The 26,675-nt window shown below is 38.0% G+C and overlaps 2 protein-coding genes across 2 annotated transcripts in view; both read left to right on the forward strand.

Moving 5' to 3' along the window:
- The window catches only part of gcn1 (GCN1 activator of EIF2AK4), a 36,498-nt gene extending 23,585 nt beyond the window's left edge, over positions 1–12,913 (forward strand). The window contains exons 40-58 of the mRNA XM_022670562.2: positions 755–893; positions 1,026–1,222; positions 1,983–2,125; positions 2,276–2,393; positions 3,320–3,535; positions 3,631–3,795; positions 4,347–4,508; positions 4,618–4,710; positions 5,376–5,519; positions 5,634–5,903; positions 6,829–6,942; positions 7,039–7,269; positions 8,002–8,195; positions 8,686–8,800; positions 9,233–9,329; positions 10,134–10,282; positions 10,431–10,541; positions 11,557–11,778; positions 12,189–12,913. Of these exons, the coding sequence (XP_022526283.2) occupies positions 755–893; positions 1,026–1,222; positions 1,983–2,125; positions 2,276–2,393; positions 3,320–3,535; positions 3,631–3,795; positions 4,347–4,508; positions 4,618–4,710; positions 5,376–5,519; positions 5,634–5,903; positions 6,829–6,942; positions 7,039–7,269; positions 8,002–8,195; positions 8,686–8,800; positions 9,233–9,329; positions 10,134–10,282; positions 10,431–10,541; positions 11,557–11,778; positions 12,189–12,314 (3,006 nt within the window). The 3' untranslated portion in view covers positions 12,315–12,913. The remainder of the gene's footprint in view (positions 1–754; positions 894–1,025; positions 1,223–1,982; positions 2,126–2,275; positions 2,394–3,319; positions 3,536–3,630; positions 3,796–4,346; positions 4,509–4,617; positions 4,711–5,375; positions 5,520–5,633; positions 5,904–6,828; positions 6,943–7,038; positions 7,270–8,001; positions 8,196–8,685; positions 8,801–9,232; positions 9,330–10,133; positions 10,283–10,430; positions 10,542–11,556; positions 11,779–12,188) is intronic.
- A 944-nt stretch (positions 12,914–13,857) lies between these two features.
- Positions 13,858–26,392, forward strand: rab35b (RAB35, member RAS oncogene family b). Its single transcript, XM_022670573.2, has 6 exons — positions 13,858–14,224; positions 18,987–19,037; positions 19,134–19,257; positions 21,382–21,506; positions 22,299–22,423; positions 23,499–26,392. Exons 1-6 carry the CDS (start codon positions 14,173–14,175, stop codon positions 23,625–23,627), a joined length of 606 nt encoding a protein of 201 aa, XP_022526294.1. The 5' UTR covers positions 13,858–14,172; the 3' UTR covers positions 23,628–26,392.
- The last annotated feature ends 283 nt before the right edge of the window (positions 26,393–26,675 follow it).

Genomic DNA, 26,675 nt, shown 5'->3' on the forward strand with positions numbered 1-26,675 from the left:
AGTCTTTTTACATATATATGTATTATTATTTTTAAATTGATTGAAAGTAATTTCCGTAAAGTAAGCCTAAAAAGGAACCAGCTTTTTTTTCATGTTGGAATGATTGAATTAGCATTATACACATTCTTAACAGTATTCTCAGGTTGTTTTTCCAGAATGCAACACTATTGATGAATATAAGTAACAGTTATTATCAGTACAGAGAGTTTTAACTGAGCTGGGAAAACCTGCTTTTAGCTACAGAGAAGCAGGGAGCTGGAATTCACTACAGGAAAAACTAAAACTTTTAATATCTAACCGCCTACAGACAGCCTGTACCTGATTTACTTAATCTTATTCATTCTATTTCCTGATTCAGTTCTTATTTTTTTATATATTTATTTATATATATTGTTTTTTTTTTTTATCATTTTTACATTTATTTGAATCTGCTTCTTTTATTGTTATTGTTTATTTTATTATAATTAATATTAATGGTACTATGTAAATTTGTTTTAGCTTAACTTTTACTGCTTTTTTATTTTATTAATCTCTTATCTTCTTTGATTTTTTTTATCTATTTATTTTTCATCCATTAAACCAAATTTTATTTTTATCTTCACTGTTATTTAAAATTTTCTTCTAATGTATAATAATTAAATGTAGATATAATTTTCATTTCTGTATTAATCCCTGTTTTTGTAAATGCTCGGCTACATACACTAAAATAAAGGTCTATTGATTGATTAACTGTGTGTGTTGTGCTGGTTGTCAGGTGCGCACGGTGTCGGCGAAGGCTCTGGGGGCGATGGTGAAGGGTATGGGCGAGTCCTGCTTTGAGGATCTGCTGCCGTGGCTGATGGCGACTCTGGCGTCTGAGCAGAGCTCTGTGGATCGCTCTGGAGCAGCACAGGGTACGACCCGCTGCACAGTTTAACACCTCTGTTATTTCAGTGTGTTTTCCTCTCAGCTCCTCATAAACTGATCAGTTTAATATGTGTAATATATGTGTATATATGTATCTGTATCTGTTCTCTCTCCCGCAGGTCTGGCGGAGGTGATGGCTGGGTTAGGAGTGGAGAAGCTGGATAAGTTGATGCCTGACGTGGTTCAGACCGCCAGTAAAGTGGACATCGCCTCTCATGTCAGAGATGGATATATCATGATGTTTATCTACCTTCCTCTGACCTTCGGGGAAAGATTCACTCCGTACGTGGGTCCCATCATCCCCTGTATCCTCAAGGTAAGCTGCAGAATCTATTTTTGTATTTTTGTTTGTATTTTAAAACAACATATGGCAACTTGAACATATTTTAATTGTAAATAAGCTATATTTAAATTCAACATAAAAGCATTAGGTTGTGCTTTTTTTTCCAGTTCTACAACCTTAAGTAGATTTAAGTTTGTGTTTGAAGTGTTGAATTATTGTATTGTAAATGTACTACTTTGTGTAGCACTTGAAGCAGTATTTAATCCATCTAGGTATATATTTTTTCTATCAACACAACATATAATTTAAAGCATATTGTCTAAAAATACATTTTATGGAAATTAGTGCAGTGTTTTTTTTACAAAAAAATCAAATTTTTAATTATAATTGATTTCCCCCTATACTAAAATCATACTACAGATGACAAACAAATGGTTCAAAACTAGGTTAAAAAAATATTTAGGTAGCCCATGTGTTCATATTACGCGTTGACCTCGTATCTACACAGCCGAGGAGAAACTCACAAACTGACGGAGATTTTAAATTAAAAAGATGAACTGTCTGTATGTAAAATCGTGATTGCTCCCTTTTGAATTAATCGTGAAAATTGCCCAGCACTAATGAAAATACAGTGAAGGTATATTTAATGTGTTTTTTTTTTTTTTTTTAAGTATAATAAATAGAAAATGTACTTTTAGTGTTCTTTACCTAATTTTAACATATTTTTAATCCTCTTAAGTATGCTTCCTTACTTCCTTTTTACGAGGGCGTGTTGTGTGTGTTTTTATTAAAGGCTCTGGCGGATGAGAATGAGTACGTTAGAGACACGGCTCTGAGAGCAGGACAGAGGATCATCAGCATGTACGCCGAGACCGCCATCGCCCTGCTGCTGCCCGAGCTGGAACAGGGCCTGTTCGACGACCTCTGGAGGATCAGGTGGGACACACACACACGGAGAGAGAGAGACACACACACACACTTCCCTCCTTGCAAAACTTTTTATGTTAGACTTGCAGATAATGGTTGTCATGGTGATACAGTAGCACTGAATGATCAAGCTTTAAAAGATCTATCTTGTGGCCTCAGGTTCAGCTCGGTGCAGTTGCTAGGAGACCTGCTTTTCCACATCTCAGGGGTTTCGGGTAAGATGACGACCGAGACGGCATCTGAGGACGACAACTTCGGCACAGCGCAGTCTAATAAGGTATAATAAACTTATTATTAGAGATGGAATCGATCCGCCTGATCTAGTATCAGTAGCGGGTCCCATATTGATATGAACCAAACAAGGCCCAGCAGTTTAATCAGCACTTGCTGATGTTTTATGTGAATTTGTAGGAGAGATCTGCATTCCCTTGATTCAGGTGATGCGTCAGCGGGACCACATATACGTGTAAAAAAAAAAAAAAATCCTGCAAATTAAAATAATTAAATATCAAAAATGCATATTTTCATTCAATTTATTTAATTTTATATTTATTCATTCACCTGATGGCATGTGTTTGTTGCTATCCAGCACTTTATTGCTGTTTTTATAAATACATTAATACATTTCAAGCACTAAATTAAATGTATCTAATTCATATTAGGACTGCAGGCAGAAGCGGTAGAAGTGTGTATGTGGCGGGTGTGCACGGGATTAAAACAAGCAGTCCCACACAGACCTCTAGTTTTTGCTTACTTAGCAACTCTAGCCTGTAAATGACTAAGCTAGTAAAATATTTGTTTGGAGACACTTTAGTCTCATTAGCCTAATCTAGCATCTGCAGAGAATTGACCTGATATACTCGATGGACAGTTACTGTCTTTAAAATAGTGAAAAATAGTGAATTTCACAGCCTGTTGGTTAACATAATCTCTTATAAATAAATTACTTTTAAATACACTAGTAAGACATGCTGTCATCTTTTTCAGTAATACTTTGCAATTGCATTTCAAAGTAATTTATTTATATATGTGTATAAAAATGGCTCTTGTATCAGAATGGCATGGAAGGTAAAAATAAATAAATAAATAAAATAAAAGTGGATTTGTCCATCTCTTATACCAGTAGCTACAGCTAACTCAGAGCATGTGTGTTTAAATATTGGTAAATTATGCAGATGAACTCTTATGTTCTGTTCTCTTCAGGCCATTATTGGAGCTCTGGGGGCGGAGAGGAGGAACCGGGTTCTGTCCGGACTCTATATGGGTCGCTCGGACACGCAGCTGGTGGTGAGACAGGCGTCGCTGCACGTGTGGAAGATCGTGGTGTCGAACACCCCGCGTACACTCCGCGAGATCCTGCCCACGCTCTTCAGCCTGCTGCTGGGCTTCCTGGCATCTACCTGCCCTGACAAGAGAACGGTATACATAACCTTAAAACATAGATTCTATAAAACAAATTGGAGTGAAGCCAAAAACTATTAATAAATCTGACTCCTCTCTCTGTGTGTTTTCAGATCGCAGCTCGCACTCTGGGAGATCTGGTGAGGAAACTCGGAGAGAAGATCCTTCCAGAAATCATCCCCATCCTGGAGGAGGGGCTGTGCTCAGATAAGAGTGATGAGAGGCAGGGAGTGTGCATCGGCCTCAGCGAGATCATGAAGTCCACCAGCAAAGACGCTGTACGTCACTCTGCTGAACTAACTTTGTGTTTTGGTAGTTTGTTTTTGTGGAGATTCCCTTAAAAATAGTACCAATCTAATTTTGAGACTCAAGCTGACCTCAAGCTGACCTCAAGCTGCCCTCAAGCTGCCCTCAAGCTGACCTCAAGCTGACCTCAAGCTGAAGTGAATTTTGTGAAAAATGTCTGGGGGACAAAATATTAATATTGGGATCGTTTTTGTATATCATATGGTTTTTGTTTGATATATTTGTTTTTGTTGTAATGATTTATGATGATGAATCTCTTAAAAGCCTGTTAATTTACCATTTAAATGGAGACACATTTATAAGAAACATGTATTTGTGGGATGATCAGCAGAGCTGAGTATGTGCTGAGGTTGCATCCATACAAAAATGTGCTAAAATGAAAAAAATCTCTCTTTTTGGAAGTGTGGTCTTCTTGAGACGCCCAATTCTCAGCCATGATGTGGTAGCTTACTGACAGGGGTGGTGTTATCCACTGTGACACACCAACCACTCTAACCACTGTGTGTGTGTGTGTGTCCTGCAGGTGTTGGTGTTCTCTGAATCTTTAGTTCCTACAGTGCGTAAAGCTCTGTGTGATCCTCTGGAGGAGGTTCGGGAGGCGGCGGCTAAAACCTTCGAGCAGCTTCACGCCACCATCGGCCACCAGGCTCTGGACGACATCCTCCCGGCTCTGCTCAAACAACTGGTGAGAATCTCTCTGAGCTTTCAGTGTGTTTAATTTAGTATTTTCTCCTTATGAATAACAGTGTTAGATTTTAACTTTTTCTTATATTAAATGCTGATTTGTACGGCAGGATGACGAGGAGACGGCCGAGTTCGCTCTGGATGGTCTGAAGCAGGTTATGGCTGTGAAGAGTCGATCTGTTCTGCCTTACCTGGTGCCAAAGGTCTGTTCTCACCTTCTTAAAATATCCTCTTTTAAATCTTTTTGGCCTCTGTTGATTCATAATAGTAGTTCAATTAGTCTTGGAGTCACGTTTGCAAGACATTTTTGTTTAATAGGGATGTCTCAATCTGTTCCAGTGTATCGAGATCAGGGTTTTATTAGTAGGATTGTGCATCAGCTTTTAAATCCTGATCCAGTTTCGATGTTTAGTTTTGTTGTAGGGCTCAAACTTGGTGGTGTCATTTATTGTGTAAAAAAAAAGATAATGATTTATTACTGATGCCAAATTAATCGAGTGTATTAATGCTTTAACCTTGGCGGCCCCACTATAAACTAAACTAAGTTTTAATACAGTGTTTTATAGAAACTGAGACGTGATCATGTAGGTCAGTCAGAATGAATTTTAAGAGGTTAAACACATGAATTTAATCCATTTTTAATCTTATTCTATAATCTGTTCACTAAAAATGAAGTTACTATTGTTAATTAACAGCAATCAACAGCTGACAGTCAGTATTAAGGTACCTGGATCGGATTACGAGGCATAAAAGCTAATATCTGGACATCTTCACTATTTATTTTTGGCAGTCTCGCTTTATTTATTTTTTATTTTTATTATTTATTTATTACTCACTTGTTGTTTTTCTCCGTTGTTTGTTTGTTCAGCTGACGGCTCCTCCGGTGAACACTCGTGTCCTGGCCTTCCTGTCGTCGGTGACTGGCGATGCTCTGACTCGTCACCTGGGCGTGATCCTCCCGGCTCTGCTTTCTTCCCTCAAAGACAAGCTGGGAACTGAAGAAGGACCTCAGGTAGATTTAGCTTCTCGATACAGAAGCTCAAACCAGCAAAACCCACATCATTATTATTATAAAGCAGTCGGCAGTTCGGTTATTCTTCTCTCTCTCTCTCTCTCTGGTGTGCAGGAGCTGAGCAGCTGTCAGACGGTGATCCTCTCTGTGGAGGATGAGGTCGGTCAGCGGATCATTATAGAGGATCTGCTGGAGGCGACGCGAGGTCCAGACGCCGGACTCAGAGAGGCGTCTGTAACCATCCTGAACGCGTACTTCTCCCGAACGCGGCTGGACTACAGCGCTCACACGCGCACCCTGCTCTCCGGACTCATGCGTCTCCTCAACGACTCCAATCCCGAAGTGCTCAGTCAGAGCTGGGACACCATCAACTCCATCACCAAGGTATTAAATCAATCTGTGATACACATCTGTAATTGATTTACTCGCTACTTTTATATCTAGAAAAAACGGAGTAATCCTTCAGTTCATGCAGTTTAATTAAATAGTAATTTAACATGTTGCTATCTAACTTAGCAAACTATTTCCAATCCAGCACTCAGATTAAAGTTACTCATACAAGTCACTTTGCGCTACATATTGATAGAAAGTAAGAGTGAGACACAGACAGACAGAGAGACAAACAGACAAAAAGAGAGACACAGACGGAGAGACAGATGGAGAGAGGAACAGAGAAAAAGAAACGAAGAGAAAGAAAAATCAAGAGAGAGAAAAAAACTGAGCAAGAGAGAGAAACAAACAGAGAAAGAGAGTGAGGCAGAGTGAGACATGGACAGACAGAGATGAACAGACGAAGAAAGAGAGAAACAGACGAAGAAAGAGAGACAGAGAGAGACGGAGAGGAACAGAGAGAAAGAAAAATTGAGAGAGAAAGAAAAAAACAAAGCGAGAGAGAGAAACAAACAGAGTGAGACATGGACAGACAGACAGACAGAGAGAGAGAGATAGAGAAAGAGACACAGAAAGAGAGAGACAAAGGAAAAAAAACTGAAACGGAGAGAGAGAGTGTGAGACATGGACAAAGAGAGAGAAGGATAGAGGGGGAAAAAAGAAGTCTGGGTCAAATTTATTGCTGTAATTAACTTGCATTAAAAAAATTTTACTGATTCCAAAGTAACTGTGCATTAACGCTTTAACGTTGACAGCCCTAAAATATATATATATATATATATATATATATATTTTTTTTTATATATATATATTTTATTTATTTATTTATTTGTTTTTTGCTCAGTAACTCAGTTCAGTAAAATGCAGGTATTAGTGGTGGGCAGCAGGCTGAGCAGTTCTCCTCTGTGTTTCTAATCAGAAACTGGACGCTGCGAGTCAGCTGGCTCTGATCGACGACCTGCACAGAGATATCCGCTCAGCTGCTGCTGATGTTAAAGGTGAACATCTGCCTGGATTCTGTTTACCCAAGAAGGTGAGTTCTCTTCTCTTCTTATGCACGTTTATTATTATTATTATTATTATTCTCTTTAATAATAATTATTATAATAATCTCTCTCCGCTCTCTCAGGGAGTGACGTGTATTCTGCCGGTTCTGAGAGAGGGAGTGTTAACAGGAAGTCCGGAGCAGAAGGAGGAAGCAGCGCGGGCGCTGGGCGGAGTCATTAAACTCACCTCCGCCGAGGCTCTCCGCCCCTCCGTGGTTCACATCACCGGACCCCTGATCCGTATTCTGGGAGATCGCTTCGCCTGGAGCGTGAAGACGGCTCTGCTCGAGACTCTGACTCTGCTGCTCGCCAAGGTCTGGATTTATCCTCCGTCTTTACTCTGCTGATTTACTGCTGTATTCTTATTTATTCCTTGTGTTTTTATCAGTTTTATTTTGCCAATCACTTAGTGCTGGGCGATATGAGAAAAATCATATATCACGATATGTTTTTTTTTATTTCACGATAACGATATATATTATGATATACCACATTTAAGTATGTTTTCAGTTATTCTTAAAAAAATATGACAAAATAATATCATTGCTTACTTTTTCCAACTTTATATCAAAGTAACATTAAACCAAACTTTCACAAATGACAATTACTACCTTTAAGTGCAGCAATATATATGTATCAAATAAAAAAAAAAAAACAGATAAGGTAGATGCAGTAGCTAATTTCTTTTAAAAGAACAATGCGTCTCCATTGTTCAGCTCTCATAAGTTTAATAACGTAAAGCAGCGTCACGTCGCAAAAAAACACATTATGAAGCTTTTTTAAGGAAGATTACTTTATTATCACTTATATAAACCCAGTTAATGCAAAGTGACCACGCCAATACATTTCATCATAGCCTACTTTATATATTTGCATGAATAATTGATGAAATTACTGTAAAAATTATATTTATCGTCATATCTCACAGCACTACAATCACTGAACTACAGTTTCAGCAACTTCCTGCACACTTCTCTCTCTCTCTCTCTCTTAAAAGCTTCTCTTCTCTTTGAGTAACTGTTCTTCCTCTCTGTTTCCTCCAATAGGTGGGTATAGCCCTGAAGCCCTTCCTGCCGCAGCTCCAGACCACGTTCCTGAAGGCGCTGCAGGACTCCAGCAGGGCGGTGAGGCTGAGGGCGGCCGAGGCTCTGGGTCAGCTGGTCTCCATCCACAGTAAAGTAGATCCACTCTTTACTGAGCAGCTCTCGGCAATCCGCAACGCAGAGGACTCTGGAGTCAGGTGAGCTACAGGACACCTTTAACTCATCAGTACTGTATATTTTATACTATAAAGCCCTATCCAGGCGGGATTAGTTTCTCAGGGGGTTCTGGGTAATTTTCTCTTTTGTTTTTTTGTTTTTTTTAAACCTCTGTGATTTTATTCCCGTCCAGAACGATCATGTAGGTGTTTTTCACAGACGTCCTCTGATATAAAAAATTACAGGCTGAATTATCTACTGTTTTTCTCTGAACTCCGTGCTCCTCCGGTAATTTTAGTCCCGTCCGGACGCACATCTCTGAGTTTCATCTCCTCGCCTTTAATAAAATAGATATTTGTCCACTGCCGTGCACCGTAATTACACTTTGGACGCACCACGGTTTCCACGGAGATCCACGTTAAACAAATACAACAGCGAGTGGAAATGGAGGAGCTACTGAACGCTGTGATGTCATGTTACTGAGAAAAAAAGCCTAAAAGACGTTTTTTAATAGTCTGGCATGTTTTTCAGGGAGACGATGCTTCAAGCCCTGAGGTTTGTAGTCCAAGGCGCTGGGGCAAAGGTCGACCCCACCATCAGGAAGAACATCACCACCACGCTTCTAGGCATGCTGGGACACGATGAGGTATGACAGCCCACTGCTGGGTGTAAAAGCCTTCAGGGGTCCTAACTCTGGACTTTATGCTGTTTTTACCGTGCTGTTATTCTGAACACACACTTTAACAAATCTTAATAACAACAAAATTCTTTTTTAGGTAATTTTTGCTATAGAATTAAAGATGTTCATTATTGCTATCATTAAAACTAAATCAAAATGCAAGGGAACGTTTTGAAGTGTTAATGTACTAATGAGTGCAGTTAAATCACTTGTAATGGATGGAAATGTGGATTTCTCTGTGTAACGTTTGTGTTTAATATTGATTGCATTCTTATCTTCATAATTGTGTGAAACCATTCAGGATGTGGTCTTGTAAGTGTGTCACCTTACACTGCTCTGGTGTGTGTGTGTGTGTGTTCGTTTGTGTGTGTGTGTGTGTGTGTGTGTGTGTGTGTGTAGGATGCTACACGGATGGCCTCTGCTGGGTGTGTTGGTGTGCTGTGTGCCTTCCTGTCTGAAGAAGAGCTGAAGTCGGTGTTACAGCAGCATGTTCTCGGTAAGCGCAGACATCACACAGTGTACCTGCAGCTGCTGCTGGAGTTACACAGTTACACAACTATAAGGTGCACTTAAATTTTTGTAATTTTCCTGAAATTCAACACCGTATCTTATATTATCTTATGCTCCTTATGTATGAATTCTACCAGTCAGCTATTAAGGAGCAGTAAAGCCACTCCACTGAAGTACAGAGTTATACAGGAGTTTCAATAAAGTTTCTCCAGCACTAAGGCTGGAGCAGTATTAGCACTAGCCGGTATAAGACAAACCACTACCTCCCAGGACCTCCCCAATATATTACAGTACTCCCAGTACTTTCAGTTCACTGTGTGGGTTATTAGGCATTAGGTATTATAATACTGATGGAAAGGGAAGTAACATGAAAGTGGAAACGTAACGTTACAAAATGAACCAGTTATATGACCGTACACACAGCACTTGGAGCAGATAGAAATGTACTGTAACAGTAGATTAACCCTTATTTATAAACAGAAGTAAAATAAATCAGTGGAGAATCTTTTACACTCATTCTGCTGCAGGTAGCATGTATGCTTAGGGGAGTCTACAAACCAATTAATATAAAGTATAGAGACTCCGCCCACATAGCTGATGACAGGATCAGGATGTAGTAAAAAAAAAAAAAAATCCGCTTATTAATAAACTGCAGAGTGGAATCAAAACTAAAAACCTTTTAGGTGTGAAAATGCAACAGATATTTGAAAAACAGATTATATTGCATGTTGTTATTGAATCTTTCTGTGTAGGATATTTACGCTGATCTGTGTTAAACTCTGCCCCACAGCGGATATATCAGGAGTGGACTGGATGGTGCGTCACGGGCGCAGCTTGGCTCTGGCGTTAGCTGTGAAATCTGCTCCAGAGAAGCTGTGCGCTCCGGAATACAACTCAACCGTACTGGAAGCCATCCTATCCAGCGCCACAGCAGACCGAGTAATTTACTACTGACTTACTTTACTCTTCTGTTCTCACATCTTAAATCATTTATCTCTATTTATTCTGTCCCCCGCCATCTACCCATTAATAGAGAGCAATGAGTCTTCACGTTCTCACCTGAAATCTCTCCCATCACCCTCTGCAGATCCCTATAGCCTGCAGTGGCATCCGGGCGATGGGTTACCTCATGAGACACCAACTCAGATCATCCGGCAGTGAAGCTGTTCCTCCTCGCATCATCAATCAGTTCGTCAAGGTTAGTGCTGTTAAATCAGCTGCAGTGGGAATACAGATCCTGTGAATCTGCTGGATTATAAATGTGCATTTTATGTGTGTAAAATAGCCTGGAACAGAAAAAAAATACTTAGTAGAAATAGGAAAAAGTAATTGTGAAAAACACTGTTTAGGTAGGAGTGAAATATTGAACCAAAACAGAACTACTCCCGACTTTTAGACGAGAAAATCTTAAATCAGTTTTATCATATAAACAGTAGGCTTTTGTAATCATATTGAGAATAGCATCAGTGCTTATAGAACTGAACTTATGCAACAGTATATTTCATTACAGAAAGAGTAAAAATTGCCCTTCTTTATATTGCCCAAATTTATAATATTAAGGTTAGTGCAGCTTACAGAATGGTCCGGACACAGCAGTCCAGTTTACATACATGGTATTGGCAGGGTAAATTGTGTATATATAGTGCACTTAAAATTCTTTAATTTTCCCAAAAATCATCAGAGCTGCTTATAATCCGGTGCTCCTTATGTATGAATTCTATCAGTCTATCAGCCACTCCACTGAAGTACAGAGCTATAAGGGTAAAGTTTCTCCAGCACTAAGTCTGGGTGCAGTGTTAGCATTAGCCGCTAACTGCAGTACTAGCTCTTTCGCTGTTTAGAAGCGAGTATATCGGACTGTAGTTTGCGTGTTTGACTTGTTAAAACAGGCTATCGCGGTTAATGAAACACTCAGGGTTCCTCAGTCTAGCGCTATCAGGTGTATTTCCGTCCTGCTACCACTGCAGTTAGAGGCTAATGCTAATGCTGCTGCTCCCAGCTGTAGTGCTGGAGAATCTTTACTGAAAACTCACCCTTAGACAAAATATTGGAACGCTAAGCTTACTTTAAATAAACGGAAACGCTTTACTCACCAATAAACAGTTTACATATATAATATAATATTTAACATTTTTATTACTTTTACAGTGAATAACTTAACCAGACTGCTCTAAAACTGGTAACTCATCTTTCTCCTCCTCCTGATCCTGCAGTGTCTGCAGAACCAGTCCAGTGATATCCGGCTGGTGACGGAGCGGGTGCTGTGGTGGGTGTGTAAGGAGGCGGAGACCCCGGCTCTGGACCCGTCTCTCAGTAAACCCCTCATCAAAGCCCTGCTGGACAACACCAAAGATAAGAACACCAGCGTGCGCTCCCAGAGCGAACACACACTCGTCAGCCTCCTCCGCCTCCGCCTGGGAGAGGAGGGCATGCAGGTGAGATAAAATAAAAATAAGATCCACTTCTCCATTAAAGATGATTTCATTTTCCAGCAGGACTTGGCACACTGCCAAAAATACCAATTGGTCTTATTTGATATTCTAATTTTCTGAGACACTGATTTTTGGTTTTTATTCATTGGCTGTAAGCCATAATCAATAATCAACAATAAGAGAAATAAACGCTTAAAATAGATCACTCTGTGTTTAATACATCTATATAATCTATATAATATATATAATATATAGTTTCACATTTTGAACTGAATTACTGAAATAAAGTAACTTTTCAATTATATATATATATAATTTTTTTTTTTTTTTTTTTAGATCTGAGACCTATTTAAGTACAAAAAATAAATTAATCTAATTATTTTGCCTTCTGTTTAAATGTGTTGTGTTTTCAGGGTATCAGTGCCATTCTGGACTCAGCCAGTAACGAGCTGCTATCTGAATGTTTCCGTCGGTCTCTGAAGAAAATCTCAGGCCTGCCCGACTCTAATGAAGAAATAGACGACACCATCCTCACGTGATCTGCCCAATCAGCTCCCTCTCCCACCATACCGTTACTCTCTCTCTCTCTCTCTCTCTCTCTCTAATGTTCTTAAAGAACGGTCTGTTGTGATAAATACAGTTATGGAATCTACCATTTAAAGAGTGATGCAGTAACACACACACACACACACACACACACACACTCACATCACCCCCACATCACCAATTATATCATTAATGAGATGAGGAAGCACCCCAGAACATTACTGTAAACTGGAAGCTTTTCTTGATGATGATTCTCTTTATTTTTGAGGGGGGTTTTTTTTCAGATATTCATACTATAGTACTGTTTAACAGCAGAAATACTGTAGGTTCTGATTTGTGCCAATTCTATAAAAAAAAAGCTTATTTCTGATGCCTCTTATTTTTGAGTGTGTCATAAAGAGCACCAGTGTTCACTATCTCCTCCTGCTTCTTCTTCTTCAGTGTTAAGTTGTTTTCCCCCCTCCCCCCTCCTGTGTGTGTGTGTGTGTGTGTCGAGAGGTGGGCAACCCAAAGGATAAAACGCTGGTTGTATAATCAGTGATCTGTCCTTTAATGTTGGTTGTACAAATAAAGTGAATCTTGCTTTAATAAAGTCTTTGACTTTAAAAATTCTGTTTTACACCTTCACTTTTTCAACTGTGAAACACAGAGGCTGTAACAAATACTGCATTTAAACTCTATAATACACATTAATAATAAAGGGTAAATAGTAAAACTACTTATTTGTGCAGGTTTGTTTTCTAGATGGCTTTATAAGGCAGAGCTCATTAAATATCACCTAACAAATATCACAAAGTAATAAACCTTAATTAAATTATTTATTGCATTATATTTCAGTTTAATGTGTAATATTAATGTGTAACTTTTATACTGAGCAAAATAAATGTTCACACATTAACATTTATTAAATTTTACAAACTATAATTTAAGTTGAAATTAAACAGCAAATTACAAATATATTAAAATATATGTACCCCTTATCATTTTCATGATTTTTCTTTATAAATCATACGTTGTTGGGATCAGTAATATCAGTTAAATATATCATATAGCAGATGAACGCTGAGCACAGACTTACTATTTTAAAATAATGACTTACTATATAAAAATGAGAGTATTACAAAATAATGACTTACTATCCCCATATAATGAGAGATTTTAAAATAACGACTTACTATCTCATAATATTGAGATAGCAGTTTACTTTATAATGAGAAAAATGTGCTGCATTTTTATTTTATTTTAGCTGGTGAGGAAAGGACTTCCATATTCCTATAAACTGAAACAAAAAAATAAATTGTGTATGAAAATTAGAATGTAATTGTATGTGTTAAGAATATTTAGAAATGTTTGTTTGTAGTTATTAATACGTGTATGTTTTGTAATCAGCAATGTGATAATTTTTTTATAAAGTTCATTAAAAAAGAAAAAATCTAAAGAATCGATTCGGTTCGTGAAACTGAATCAAATCTATATTCGCTGGTAGCGGATGAGACGTGGTGCGCGCATGCGCAGTGAGAGAGCGAGCGGCCGGCGCAGGGCTGGGCGCTGTTAGCTGCTAAGCTAAAGCTAAAGCTACAGCGGCCGAGACAAGGAAGCGGAGTTTCCGCCCGCGGAGAGACCGAGCGGAGAAACCCCGAGAACAGCACCGGGAAACAGCAGCGCAGCCGCCGGGTGTAGAGTAAAGACTGGGGCCCGTCGGACCGAACCACCTCCTCCTGTTCTCGGGCGGGCGGACCGTCTCCGGCAGCTTCGCGGAGCGAGAGAAGGGGTTCGGCGGATGAGCCGGAGCGAAGGAGGCGGGCACAGCGTTAGCTAGCGTCGGAGCGGGGCTTCAGCCAGACCAGCGGCATGGCCAGGGACTACGATTACCTCTTTAAGCTGCTGATCATCGGGGACAGCGGTAAGCGAGGCCGGGGATCCGCCACGGGAAGCAGGCCGCGGCTGCGATTTCGCTTTTTTGGGGGTTGAGTAGGAGACTATACACAAACGGAGCCGCTGAGATCCGTGTGTCCGCTTTCACTGAAGTGTTTTGGGCTCTTCGTTGTTTTTAGTTTTTTATTTTATCTGAAGAAGGCTGAATAAGGTTGGAAGTTAGCTTAGATAGCTAGCTACAGGGTTGGGCAGGTCTAGCAGTGAGGCCGGATATGGTGGCTGGAGGAGTATAGCTGTGTTTATCTAACAAAAACTACAGTTTATTACCTGCAGAATTTAATTTAGGGTGAAAACTACAATTTTAAATGTGAAATCTGTTGGTTAGCTGCGTGTTTCACTAAAATTCTGTACACGGAGAGGCTGGACTGCGCTAGAAAACATCGTCTCACTTCAACACAAACATAATAACCTAGATAACTGCCTTAACTTTCTCCAGAACTGGGATTTATTATTCTGTTATTTGAGTAAAAGACCTTAATGTTTCAAGGTTTTGCTGCATATTTAGGTATGAAAACAGTGAGAGATTGAATGGAATGAATGAAAGAATGGAGTTTATCAGTCTGAAGTTGTTTGTTAACAAATGTGCTAATCTGTGACTGTTTTTATTTCTTTTATAAATTAAAAAAAAACTTAAATATGTAGGTTAGTTATTAAGGTTAGAGCTGGATAATATGTCATACATCTCTGTTTGGTTTTTAATCACAGTTTTGATTTCATGCATCTTGGCATCATGTTTTCCTCCACCAGTCTTACACACTGCTTTTGGATAACTTTATGCTGCTTTACTCCTGGTGCAAAAATTCAAGCAGTTCAGTTTGGTTTGATGGGTTGTGATCATCCATCTTCCTCTTGATTATATTCCTCTTGATTAGTTTTCAATTTGGTAAAATCAAAGAAACTCATTTTGTCCAGAGCTGTCTGTATATTTTAGTGCATCATGTTAAATGTTCTTATCATGTTGACGATAAAAGAAGCGTATTGAGCATATCATCAGTCCTTAAACCCCGTTGAACTGGATAATGCATAAAGAAGCTTTTAGGAGCAGAATAGCAGGATCAGCCATCACTGATGCTTTTTTGTGGTTGGTGGTTGGTGTGGTGTAGTGGATGTGTTAAAGTTGCATGTCAGTGTATATATTCTATGAGCTGTATATCTTATCAAGCTTTTTAGCAGCATGGAAACAATAGTGCTTGAATGATAATGGTTATATCTATAGAATGGTTTAAATGAGAATAACGTAAACACTGCATTCCAGCACAAAAACAGCGTTTCGTGTGTGAAACATGATGGTGGTAGGATCACAGTTAAGGCCTATTTTACTTTATTACAATTTGGCCAGGTTGGCTTGCCTTTATTGGTTGAACAGTGCGTTCTGAATATTACCAGCAAATTCTAAGGAGGAAATGTCAGGACGTCTGACTGTGAGCTGAATCTCAGTAGAATATGGGTCATGCAGCAAGACAACGACCTAAAGGAACCCAACAACATTAACAGAGCTGCATTTGTGTTGCGTGAAGAAATGGAGTAAAATTGCTGATGCTGATGATGAGTGTAGGACTAATCATCAGTTCCCGGAAATGCTTAGTTCATGTTTTATGCAGTTATTTCTGCATAAAAAGGAAAGCAAAAGCATGTAACATATTTCCCTCAAAACATAAATGATTGAGGTTTAATACTTTGGTCTCATTTGTTTGATTTCTTCTCCTACTTTTAGGAATTTTAGACCAAATTAATGCAGAAATAAATTATTATAAAGTGTTGACAAGCTTTCAGTCCCCGCTGTAAGCTTGCATGTCAGCAGGTGGTAATAAGACAGAGCGGATATTTGCATATAATGTCTTTTATGTGGATTTGAACTCTTGTGACTAAGGCTGTGGTTTATGTGGGTGATACTGATGCACTTCACTTTAAAGTGTGAGTAAAGCTTATTTCAGAGATAATTCTAGAGCTCTGTGACAGACCTGAGGTTGGGTTTACTTACAAAAAGACACATCTGTCCATTATCAGCCCTGTGAAGTCTTGCACAGAGAACCCGTTCTGGCACTAGCCCATCCACAGACTGTGCCCACTGCCCACAATAGCAGGGAGACGCCCTTCACACACCCTGGTTTGGTAATACACAGCCCTCAGTGTTCATAAGCTGCTGCATGCCCACTGAGGCTCATTATTGAGGCTATAGATGCGATCCAGCGTAATGAAAGTGCCCTGATAATATAGTTCTATAGTTGGTATAGAAATTAGATTTGGCTTGGTCCCAGTAAGAATGGGGTTGGGTGTTGGCAGTAAGTCTTTACTCCAGTAACTGACTCCAGTTTTAGTTCACAATACCCATGATACTGTGATTCTCTGTCGCTTAATAAGAGAGTTCTCTACGATTCTTTACTCTACGATACAGTACAGATTTCAGTCACTTTTATATGTAGTCCTAAATCGGATATGTGTTCGATACACAGACAAGCGACATCAATGTGAACGGTCAAATCATGTGGAATTTATGTGTCTTTTTAATGCTTTTACGCATTAGCATTATTGGTACGAGCTTCTCTCTCGTACCCACAACACATCTCTTGGTGCAGCTGTGCAGCTATAGCTGCAAAAAAAACAGCAAAAGCAAACCAAAGCCTGTCCTTTTTTCACCTCCTGGACCTGAGCATGAACTTCAGAGCAGCTGTTTACTCTCCACTCCAGCAAAAGATGCTCCACATATGAGCTGCTAACTCTACATTCATTTCCCTTTATAAATCTCTCTTTTTGTTTTTTTTTGGAGAAGAAGGTGAGCAAACATCTGAGCAAAAAATCAGATTTGAAAAATGTGTCTTGTAATGTGAACATAGCATGAGTTACTTAAGAGGATAAAATACTCCTAAATCCTAATGTAAATACCAGGAATTATGCATTTATTGGCTTCAGGTTTAAAGAATTTCTTTTAAATATCTTATTCAGATTTATTAACACTTCATTTGATCCCTGGGGATGAATGAAGCAGTAACTTAAGTAAGTCAAATTACGGGGGCGAGTCTTCAATAAAAACATCGATTTTGACATGTATCAAAAAGCGCAGAACAACTGTCATAATAACTAGAAAAAGACCCAGAAACACTGTAGAGAACTCTGTAACTATTAAAAGTAGAAGTTCTTTCTTTTTTTTAGAGAAATTACAGATGAATTCAGAGAGCGGTGAGTACTGTTTCTACACCTTCAAATAAAGACTCTTAGAAACTGGAGAAAAAAAGCTGCAACAGGAAGAGTCACGTCTGGCTGACCCACATGGAAACAGCAGCTTTAGCCTTTAGCTCAGATTAACATGATTAAGAACTGAGTCTCAGTTTCAGCAGAGAAGCAGGCGAAGAACTGCAGTAATAAGTAATTGATAAAATGATAAAATAAAAAATGCTCCTTGTCTAGGACCTGCAGCATTGCTACTGGACAACTTTACAGGTCATATCAGAGTGCATCATGCAGATATGTTTCATTCCCATTTTACCCACCTCTAGCTGTAGCTCACCCTCAGCAGGATTGTGTAGATTTGAGGTGATGGTTGCTCTGCAGGTCTGAACATGTAGCCTGGTCTCAGTCATCAGTCATCTAAAGCATCTTGTGTTTGAGTTGAGTAAACTCTGTTTCTCTACGCAACTCCTGCAGTCGACTCAGAAGAACCACAGAGCTGAGTGTGGACAGGAATTCCCCCGACTGCGTTTCTCACCGCCGTCCTACTTTAACGCTGACGTTTAGCAGAGACAGGGCAGAGTGAGTTATCTCAGGATGTGAGATCAGAGCATCAGTTATCAGCGGAGGTGATGTCGTACCTGTGTTCACCTTACACGTCTGACACCGTCCTGAACGTGTCTGGAGAAAGTGTCTGAACTGAGGGGTGGTTTTCACTCTGCATCTACATCCAGTTACAGTTGAGAAGAGCTCGTCTGGCTGTTTGACTGGAACAGCTGCTTAGGTCTTCAGATATCTCCATATACACCATACTGTCCTCCAGCAAGGACCTAACCTAACCTAAGAGTAACCGGAATAAACAAGAAAGATCTTTTAAATAGGGATGCACTGATATGAGAAATTTCGAGGGCAGAAATAATGAATTACAGGCACCTATAATTCTTCTATATTCTAAATAAAATCAGTTTTAAAAAGCTCTACTTACTGAATAAATGGGACAGGCTTGGGCAGAATGTGCACAGGCTTGGGTTGGGTCGGATTTTTTGGGCCTGTTCTCAAACTCAAAATACACCACTACTCTTATATATTTCTCCTGATTGCTTAATACGTAGTAGGTATTGGTATCCACATGTACAAAAATACATGCAGACACAGTAGTGCTTCACGTTAAGTTTCACTTTAATCCTTTGTCAGAATCTCGAGAGCTATGCATGAATTCGTGCGGCAGCTAAACTCGTCGGAGAGAATTCTCTCCAGCTTGCTGTAAAAAGGACAGTCAGGTTTTTAGTTTTTTTGTTCTTTTACGTTGAAGCCGTGATCTCTAGCCGCATTCAACCAATTTTTACAGCCGTCACATATGTCATACAAGGTTGCATTTGGACCACTTTGACCTTTTTGCTTTAGTGAACAGAATAAAAACTAATCCGACCTGTGTAGCCTTTGTTTATTTAGAGGTTCTGAATATCGAGTGTCATTAATTGATTTTATTGAGACCTGTAAAGAGGGGAATAATTCTCTCGTATGTTTGTTTTATTAATCCTTGTCTCTTGTTTTTCTTTGTGCAGGTGTGGGAAAGAGCAGTCTTCTTCTGCGTTTTGCAGACAACACATTTTCAGGTAAGCCATTGAGCCACATATATTCTAATATTTCTTTTGATTTGTAAAGGAATACATACATAATCCTCTAAATTCTTGTGGTGTGTCGTGTTGCAGGTAGCTATATTACCACTATAGGAGTCGACTTCAAGATTCGAACAGTAGAGATTAATGGAGAGAAGGTGAAGCTACAGATCTGGGATACAGCGGGGCAGGAGCGCTTCAGAACCATCACCTCCACGTGAGTACCATCAGTAAACACTTCTTATAGTCGCAGTTTAGGCTGTAATCCTAATTCACTATAAGTGCTACTTATAGTGTGAAAAATACGATGGCAGAAAAAAGGCCATAGTGCTCAGAGTTCTTGTATTTGCCTGAAAATTATTAAGGAGCCAAATGACGTTTTAAAATTAAGACTTTAAATCTCTGCTCATAAAATGAATGAGAGAACTAAGCTGTGTTTGTCCCTCATGAGAGGAGAAACACTGAACATGTATTATCAGGCTGTATTATTACTGTAAACAGTGAGAAGGGTGTAATTATAGAGATTAAATTACTTGTCTGAAAGTAAGTGTAGCAGAAGATATTGAATTACTGGAGTTTGTAACATGAACCAGAGCAGCTGAGCTAAATCTGATATAAATCAATTTTATCATGCTGCTATTTTTAATTCATTTATTCATTCATTTATTTATTATAGTTAGAGAGTGAAAGTAATAATAGTTAAATTGATGAGGACAATAAGAAGTTTGGTGACTCAACTGGATGGCAGATGTCACTGTGTGGGCGGGTGATGATGATGATGATCTGTTTCCTGTCTGGTCTCGGGTCCAGCTAATGGCGTTACAGTTCAAACAGATCAACAGATAAATAGATAATAAAATGATTAGATTATAATTCGACTGTTTGACTCTTTGCTAAGGAAGATATGGTCTTGATCTTGTGTGTTAGACTACAAAACACAAAGACAAAAACTATATTACTAAAAATACTATGCAGAAAATATAATACTGTTATTCTGAAAGGAATATTCTGCTGTATAAGCAGATCAAATTACAGCTAGTAGCTTTCTTTCTGAAGGCCAGAGAGGCTAAATATTTAAAATACAGTCTGATTTAACTAGGCTGGACTGACATGACCATGTTTGGGTTTTTTTCCATCAGAGAGTAGTGCTGTTAGGGAAATATTTGGATTTCAATGGTCAGCAAAACTCACTGAAGCTCAGTGATTACCTGGTTAGGCAGCAGCTCGTCCATTTCCATGACTGTAGCACACTGTGCGGGTGCTGTTGTGTTCTCTACCTGGCAATCCAGGGTGTGGAAATGGCTTAGGTGGAATGGTGGTGGATTACCGTGATATCACACATTTCTAATAAGAAAATACTGGCTGAAGCTCTTCTGTTACCAGCTGCCAGTACTTAAATTTAGTAAGCTTACATCCTGATCATGTTCTGAGTCACTACAGAAAATCTAATTCTTAATGGTGCTTTAAATAATTAGCCAATAATGGATATAATGGTGGATATTTACTGGTTTCTCTACAGGTTTCTGATGTCTGAATGTGTTTTTAGTATATGTAAACTCTTTAGTGCTGCTGTAAGTCTGGTTGATGATTGTGTGAATGATGCCATTGGTTCTGTAAATGACTTTAGTAAATCTGAGCAAAGTCCAGTTTAAAGTAAGTGAGTGTGATTGTCTGAAGGCGTGGCTATACAGTAGCAGAGAAGGGATTTCTCTGTCTTTATTAAGATATTAAAATAAAGTGAAAATATTATAGTCTGAAAGGCCTAAACCATTCTCTCTCCTTCTTAAAAATACAGGAAAATATAAAAATTATATAAATTTAATGCTCATACTTTGTCATTTAAATACCCATTTTTAAACCCTTTAGAAAGATGAGACTGTTTCATAATTGCATTTAATTTAATAAAAAGAGAGACTAAAATCCCTCAAATATATAGTTTCCTTTAATATATATTAAGAGCCGCCAACTATTAACATTTAAGAAACTAAGGATAGTAGAGTATGAGTTTTTTTTTTTTAATAATGCAAAACATAATTATTTCCTTTGGAAGGTGATTGGTACTTGAATACTTGGATTAGAAAAAAAGATTTATAACTTTTATATTAGTTTAATTACAAGTAATTCTGTTGTTTTTGTTCTTAGTAAAGACTAAATTTGACCAGGTTGTTTCTGATGGAAATCACATTTCAAACCCATTTTAAATATTGAATCTGATTGAATCTGATTTCTCTGTCTGTGCAAAATTCAAACTGGATAAGACGAATAATTGTCTACAGAACCAATGAGAACTGAAGAAAATAGCTTAATAAATTGATTTATAATTTTCTCTCTTTTCCTGCAGGTATTACAGAGGAACGCACGGGGTTATAGTAGTATACGACGTCACCAGTGCCGAATCTTTCGTCAACGTCAAACGATGGCTGCATGAAATTAATCAGAACTGTGACGACGTATGTCGAATATTAGGTGAGCTAAACTCAACTTTTTCTCTGCATCACACGTCAGGGGGCGTCCATCTACTATAAAATACTAAATACTGGCAGTTAATGGCTCAGATCAGAAGCGTCCATCAATACTTTTTATTTTATTTTAATAAACATGGTGTTAAAATAAACAATGGTCTCAGATAAAGGCAGGCAAATGCTTGAGTATTAGAGATTAACTATTTTGAATAAAAATATTATATTTTTATTTTAACTTTAAATATTTCTTTTCTTGTGTGACACTTTTTCTGGCCTGTCCTCATTACTGCTGTAACATTGCAAATTTCCTCACTGGATTATCTTTATCTTATCTTAATATACTGTATTTTTCAATAAACTATCAATAAATGTCTATTTTCATACGTAAGGCGCATTTTAAGTGACACTGTTTTAAAACTGTAAAAACGCAAAATATAGTCTTATATAACCACCTCTAAACGGCAAAGAAAGAGCTAGTGCTGCAGTTAGCAGCTAATGCTAATGCTGCTGCACCCAGCCTTAGTGCTGGAGAAACTTTATACAGAAAATTCACCTTTATAACTCTGTACTTCAGCAGAGTGACTTTACTGCTCCTTAATACCTGACTAATGAAATATATAATATGTAATATACAGAAGATGTACTGTCAATTTTTGGGAAAACTAAAGAATTTTAAGTGCGCCTTATAGTCCGAGAAATGCAGACTATAATGATCTTTAATTAAGAAGTTAATGCTTTCTGAAGGGCTGTAATTTTACATCCCGTTTGTCTTTGTTTTCTCCTCTCGTCTTTTTAGTGGGTAATAAGAACGACGATCCCAATTCGAAGGTGGTGGAGACGAACGACGCTCAGAAGTTTGCAGAGCAGATGGGAATCCGCCTGTTCGAGACGAGTGCGAAAGAGAACATTAACGTGGAGGAGGTGAGCGCTGCAGCTTCAGGGGATAAGACACGTTTTTAAAGCTCTATAAAACTCTATAAAACTGTGGATGGGGTGCAGCAATAAAGTGTGCTTCAGGAGAAGAACAAAGCTCCTGTTTTCATGGGTTGGATCCCCTTAGTTGTTGCTGCAGTTGAAGCACATTTAGCACGGTGTTAAGCAAAAACTAAAAAATCTGTATAGTTTTCTGTTTTGTTTCTGTTTTTAATAAGAAAAATTGACCGTGATGTTTGAAAAAGTTTGAGAGCTTGAAATATATCCCTTAGTATTATCCAGCTCACAATACAATATTATTGTAATACTATAATTCTGCAGTTCCTATATATATATATATATATATATCACAATATCATGGTTGTATTGCAAAATTTCACAACCAATATTCCTCAACGCAGGTTTATTAACCCTATTCATACTCAATGAAGCAGTAACTTGGTGAATTGGTGAATTTGGGAGTTTTGGGGAAGTTCAGAGCCTGTGCTATGTTTCAGTAAAATCGATAATGATAAGATATATCGCGATGGAAACATATATTGTTTCATCCCTAAACATAAACCAAAATTGAAGAAGCTTTTTTGCAACAAAAGGAAATTTTTCTCTGAGCTGTGGTTTGATTGTGCAATTTCATTCATCACTGTTGGCTGCTGTTTACTTGAATAAAATCACTCATACTGTGAGGAACAGCAGCAGGAGCTCCTTAGATAAAGTGCTGTTCTCATTTCTCTCTAGGCAGGACATATCTAAGCTCTCAGCACTAATCTTTATAATATCCATGCATTTCCAGTCTGTTCCCCTCTCCTACCTATTCTTTAAAATTTATTGTAAAGCTAAAAGCGCTGTATTTGGGTTTCGTCATGTTTTACTACACCATAAATCTATTTCTCCTTTAACTCTGAGTATAAATAAGCCCGCAGTCTTCAGTAGGATTTGTTTTAGCAGTGATAAGTGTAGCACCCCCCGTGTCACGACTCACTGATTGATCTATTGTGATAAAAGCAGAATAGTGAGTAAAGTAAATATACAGTAAATAACCGTTGCGTTTTGTCTCCCGCTGCAGATGTTTAACTGCATTACAGAGCTGGTCTTGAGGGCGAAGAAAGAATCTGTGGCCAAACAGCAGCAGCAGCAACAGAACGACGTGGTGAAGCTCAGCAAGAACAGCAAACGCAAGAAGAAGTGCTGCTAGTGAACGAAAGAGAGAAAGAAAGAAGAAAAATGCGAAATCCGTACAGAAAAGGACTACGATCAACTAAATTAAGAGCAGAGGAAGATCTAATAAAGCGGAGAGGTGTCACTTTTGGACGAATACGAATCATAAAGACTTTTTAAAGAGAAAAAAATGTACAGATTTTATTAGAATTAAGGAGTTTTATGTGGAATTCAACAGATGTGGTATTTAATAAAAGATCCTCCTTCTTTCTCGAAGGACCTGCGAGCTGACATGACCGCCGCCGCCGCGACCTGCAGATTTCTATATGCATTACGACTTCCTCCTCCACAGTGACGTCTGTGTTTTTCTTGCTTTTTGTTTTTTTGTCGTTTTTTCCTCCCCCTCTCTTCTTCTCCTCTTCTTTACATTTCGGTTTGATGGGATAGATTTATTTTTTCTAGAACGGAATGGAGTGATGATGATGATGATGATGAGAAGTGCGAACCCTTTTTCCCCCCTCCCCCCATCTTTTTTTCCTCTCTTTATTCTGCAAATATCCGTATTGTAATGTACTTTCTCTACAACTGCCAACAAAAATCAGGAGGTGAGGTGATTCTTCGTCTGGGTTAATTCTCTTCAGGAATTTAAAAGAAAGAAAAGAACAGTTCTGTATCAACTGACTGATCCATCGAACAGGACTGGAGACTTTTTTTTGCTTATTTTGTTTTATTTTATATATTTTTTGCCAAGTTTTTTTTCCCCCAAGCTTTTATCTCATGTTTTTTGGTGATGGAACAGCTGCCAGGCTCCTGTATGATGTGCAGGATCTACTGCAGCTCTTCTGCTGACGTTTCACTCGAGTCTTACAGCCCTCAGGCCTCCTCTCTCTCTCTCTTTTGAAGTAAAGGCCTGAGGAACACAGAGATAAACGGCAGCATCGAGGGACATCACTGCACTGCACTCCTCAGCATCGTTGCCATAAAAAAGCCCCCCGAACTCCCCCAACTCTCATCTGTTGCCATGGTGATGTCCTCAGGACGACTGTGATTGGACGCGTGGGGTCTGGATCTTCGGGTCACGATCCGTATCACCTGCTCTGAGCTCTTCTGCTTCGGGCTGATCTCTCCTTTATGGAGCTCAAAAACTGACATTTAAAGTGTTTAAATCTGTATTTACATACTTAAATCTTACTTATTTTATGGTGAAATTCATGAATTAGACTATTTTAAATTTTTGATTTCGTTTTTTTTTTTTTTTTTTTTTCAGATTAAACAAGCAACGTAATTCAGTATAGTTGCTACGATCCTGCAAAACTCAATTTTTCCATGTCAAAAGATGTGGAAGGAGAAGCGTTTAAAAAAAATGCAAATAAAATAAAAATAAGATTTCTTATATTTTCAGATCTAAAAAAATCAGCTACATTTAATAAAAAAAGTCTAACTAAATAAATATGATTTATGCCAGAAGTAAAAATGTATCATAAGAAATGTATATATTTATTATTTTTTTTGTTTTAGTTTTAAATTTTGAAATTGCTTCTGATGCAAAAATCAAATATCCATACATTCAAACCTTAAAAATAAAAAAATGAGTTTTATTAGGCCAGAGGTGAAAAAAGAAAAAAAGAAAAATCTTGTTCATGAACTTAAATGTATAAAAGTTAATTTAAAATATTTTTTTTATTTTGAATCTTAAAATAACTTTCACAATATAAAAACTTTCACAATTTTAAAAGTTCAGATCTGAAAAATTTAATCTAAATGTATTTAAAAAATCTGAAAAAATAGGTCAGAGGTAAAAAAAAAAAACTGGTTTATGGATTTAGGATTATTATTTTAACAGAAATTTTTATCATGTTAAACTTAAAACACAAAAATAAAAAATATTGGTAAAAGAAATTTTATCAGGTAAATTTCATGCAAGTATACAAAATTTGTACAGATTAAAATACTGATTTTAGCTTTTGAGCTCCATATTTTTCATTTTTCATATTCAGGTTCTCTTTTTGGTCCTGTTATAATTTTATAATGTAATTTTATGCTTTTTTATATATATATATATATAAACACACACACACACACCAGCCCTTATTAAACACAGTCCAGCCCTGTAGACCTGAACGATGAGGGGGGAGGGAACTGGTGGAGAGATAGAGGAGGGGTTAACATCAACAGTATTGCTTATTGATTAGTGACTGCACATGAATAGATCACTGAAGTGTAAAAAAAAAAGAAAAGAAAAAAATCATGTTTTTATTTGTGATCCAAACTATAAATGTGGAAATAAATATATGCCAAGGGATTTATATAGGAGGAGTAGTTTATTATTATTATTTTTTTTTTTGTTGTTTTTGTTATTATTGATAAAATATCCAAGTAATTCTGTCCCATAATCCTTTGTGGGTCACCACACCACCTTTAAACACCTGTAAACACCTGTATCCCTTTTGCACAGTCTCACAGGCAGGTGTGTCTGCTTCAGCTGCTCGCCTGAATCTGCTCTCATCACGTGACCCGACTTCAGCCAAGTAAAGGAGTCATGGCAACAAGTCTGTCTGATTTTTATTATTCATGATCTGGCATATGTATATATAAATATATTTGTATTATGTATTTAATATATATGATATACATACCTGCACATGTCCATGCGGAGGTGCATGCGTTTGTGCTATGGGTTGAAACACGTTTTCAGCTGTGGTTATGCCGTACACTGGAGTAAAAGAGATGTATCATGGATTTCCCCCCCTTATGAACTGAATCAATAATAAATATTTTAAACAAGATTAACATTTGACACAATGACGTTTGTCTGCGCACCTTTATTTGTCTGTATGATCCACAGGGGACGTGGGTCTTGTCTTGTCTTGTAGTCTTTTAGTGGGTGTATTTCACACAGAGACACATGGTCAGAAATTATTTTAACCCTCTATGTGCATCAATTATATTTTTTAGGGGGAAAAATCAAATTTTTGGAAGCTTGGGAGTAGGGGAGAGCGATATGACCTTAAAATAATATCACGATATTTCATAGTGTTTTTGCGATTATGATACTCTTGGCGAAATGACAAAACACTGAATAAAA

This window comes from Astyanax mexicanus, chromosome 12, assembly GCF_023375975.1.
Source record: "Astyanax mexicanus isolate ESR-SI-001 chromosome 12, AstMex3_surface, whole genome shotgun sequence".
In the NCBI taxonomy this organism is placed as follows: domain Eukaryota; kingdom Metazoa; phylum Chordata; class Actinopteri; order Characiformes; family Acestrorhamphidae; genus Astyanax; species Astyanax mexicanus.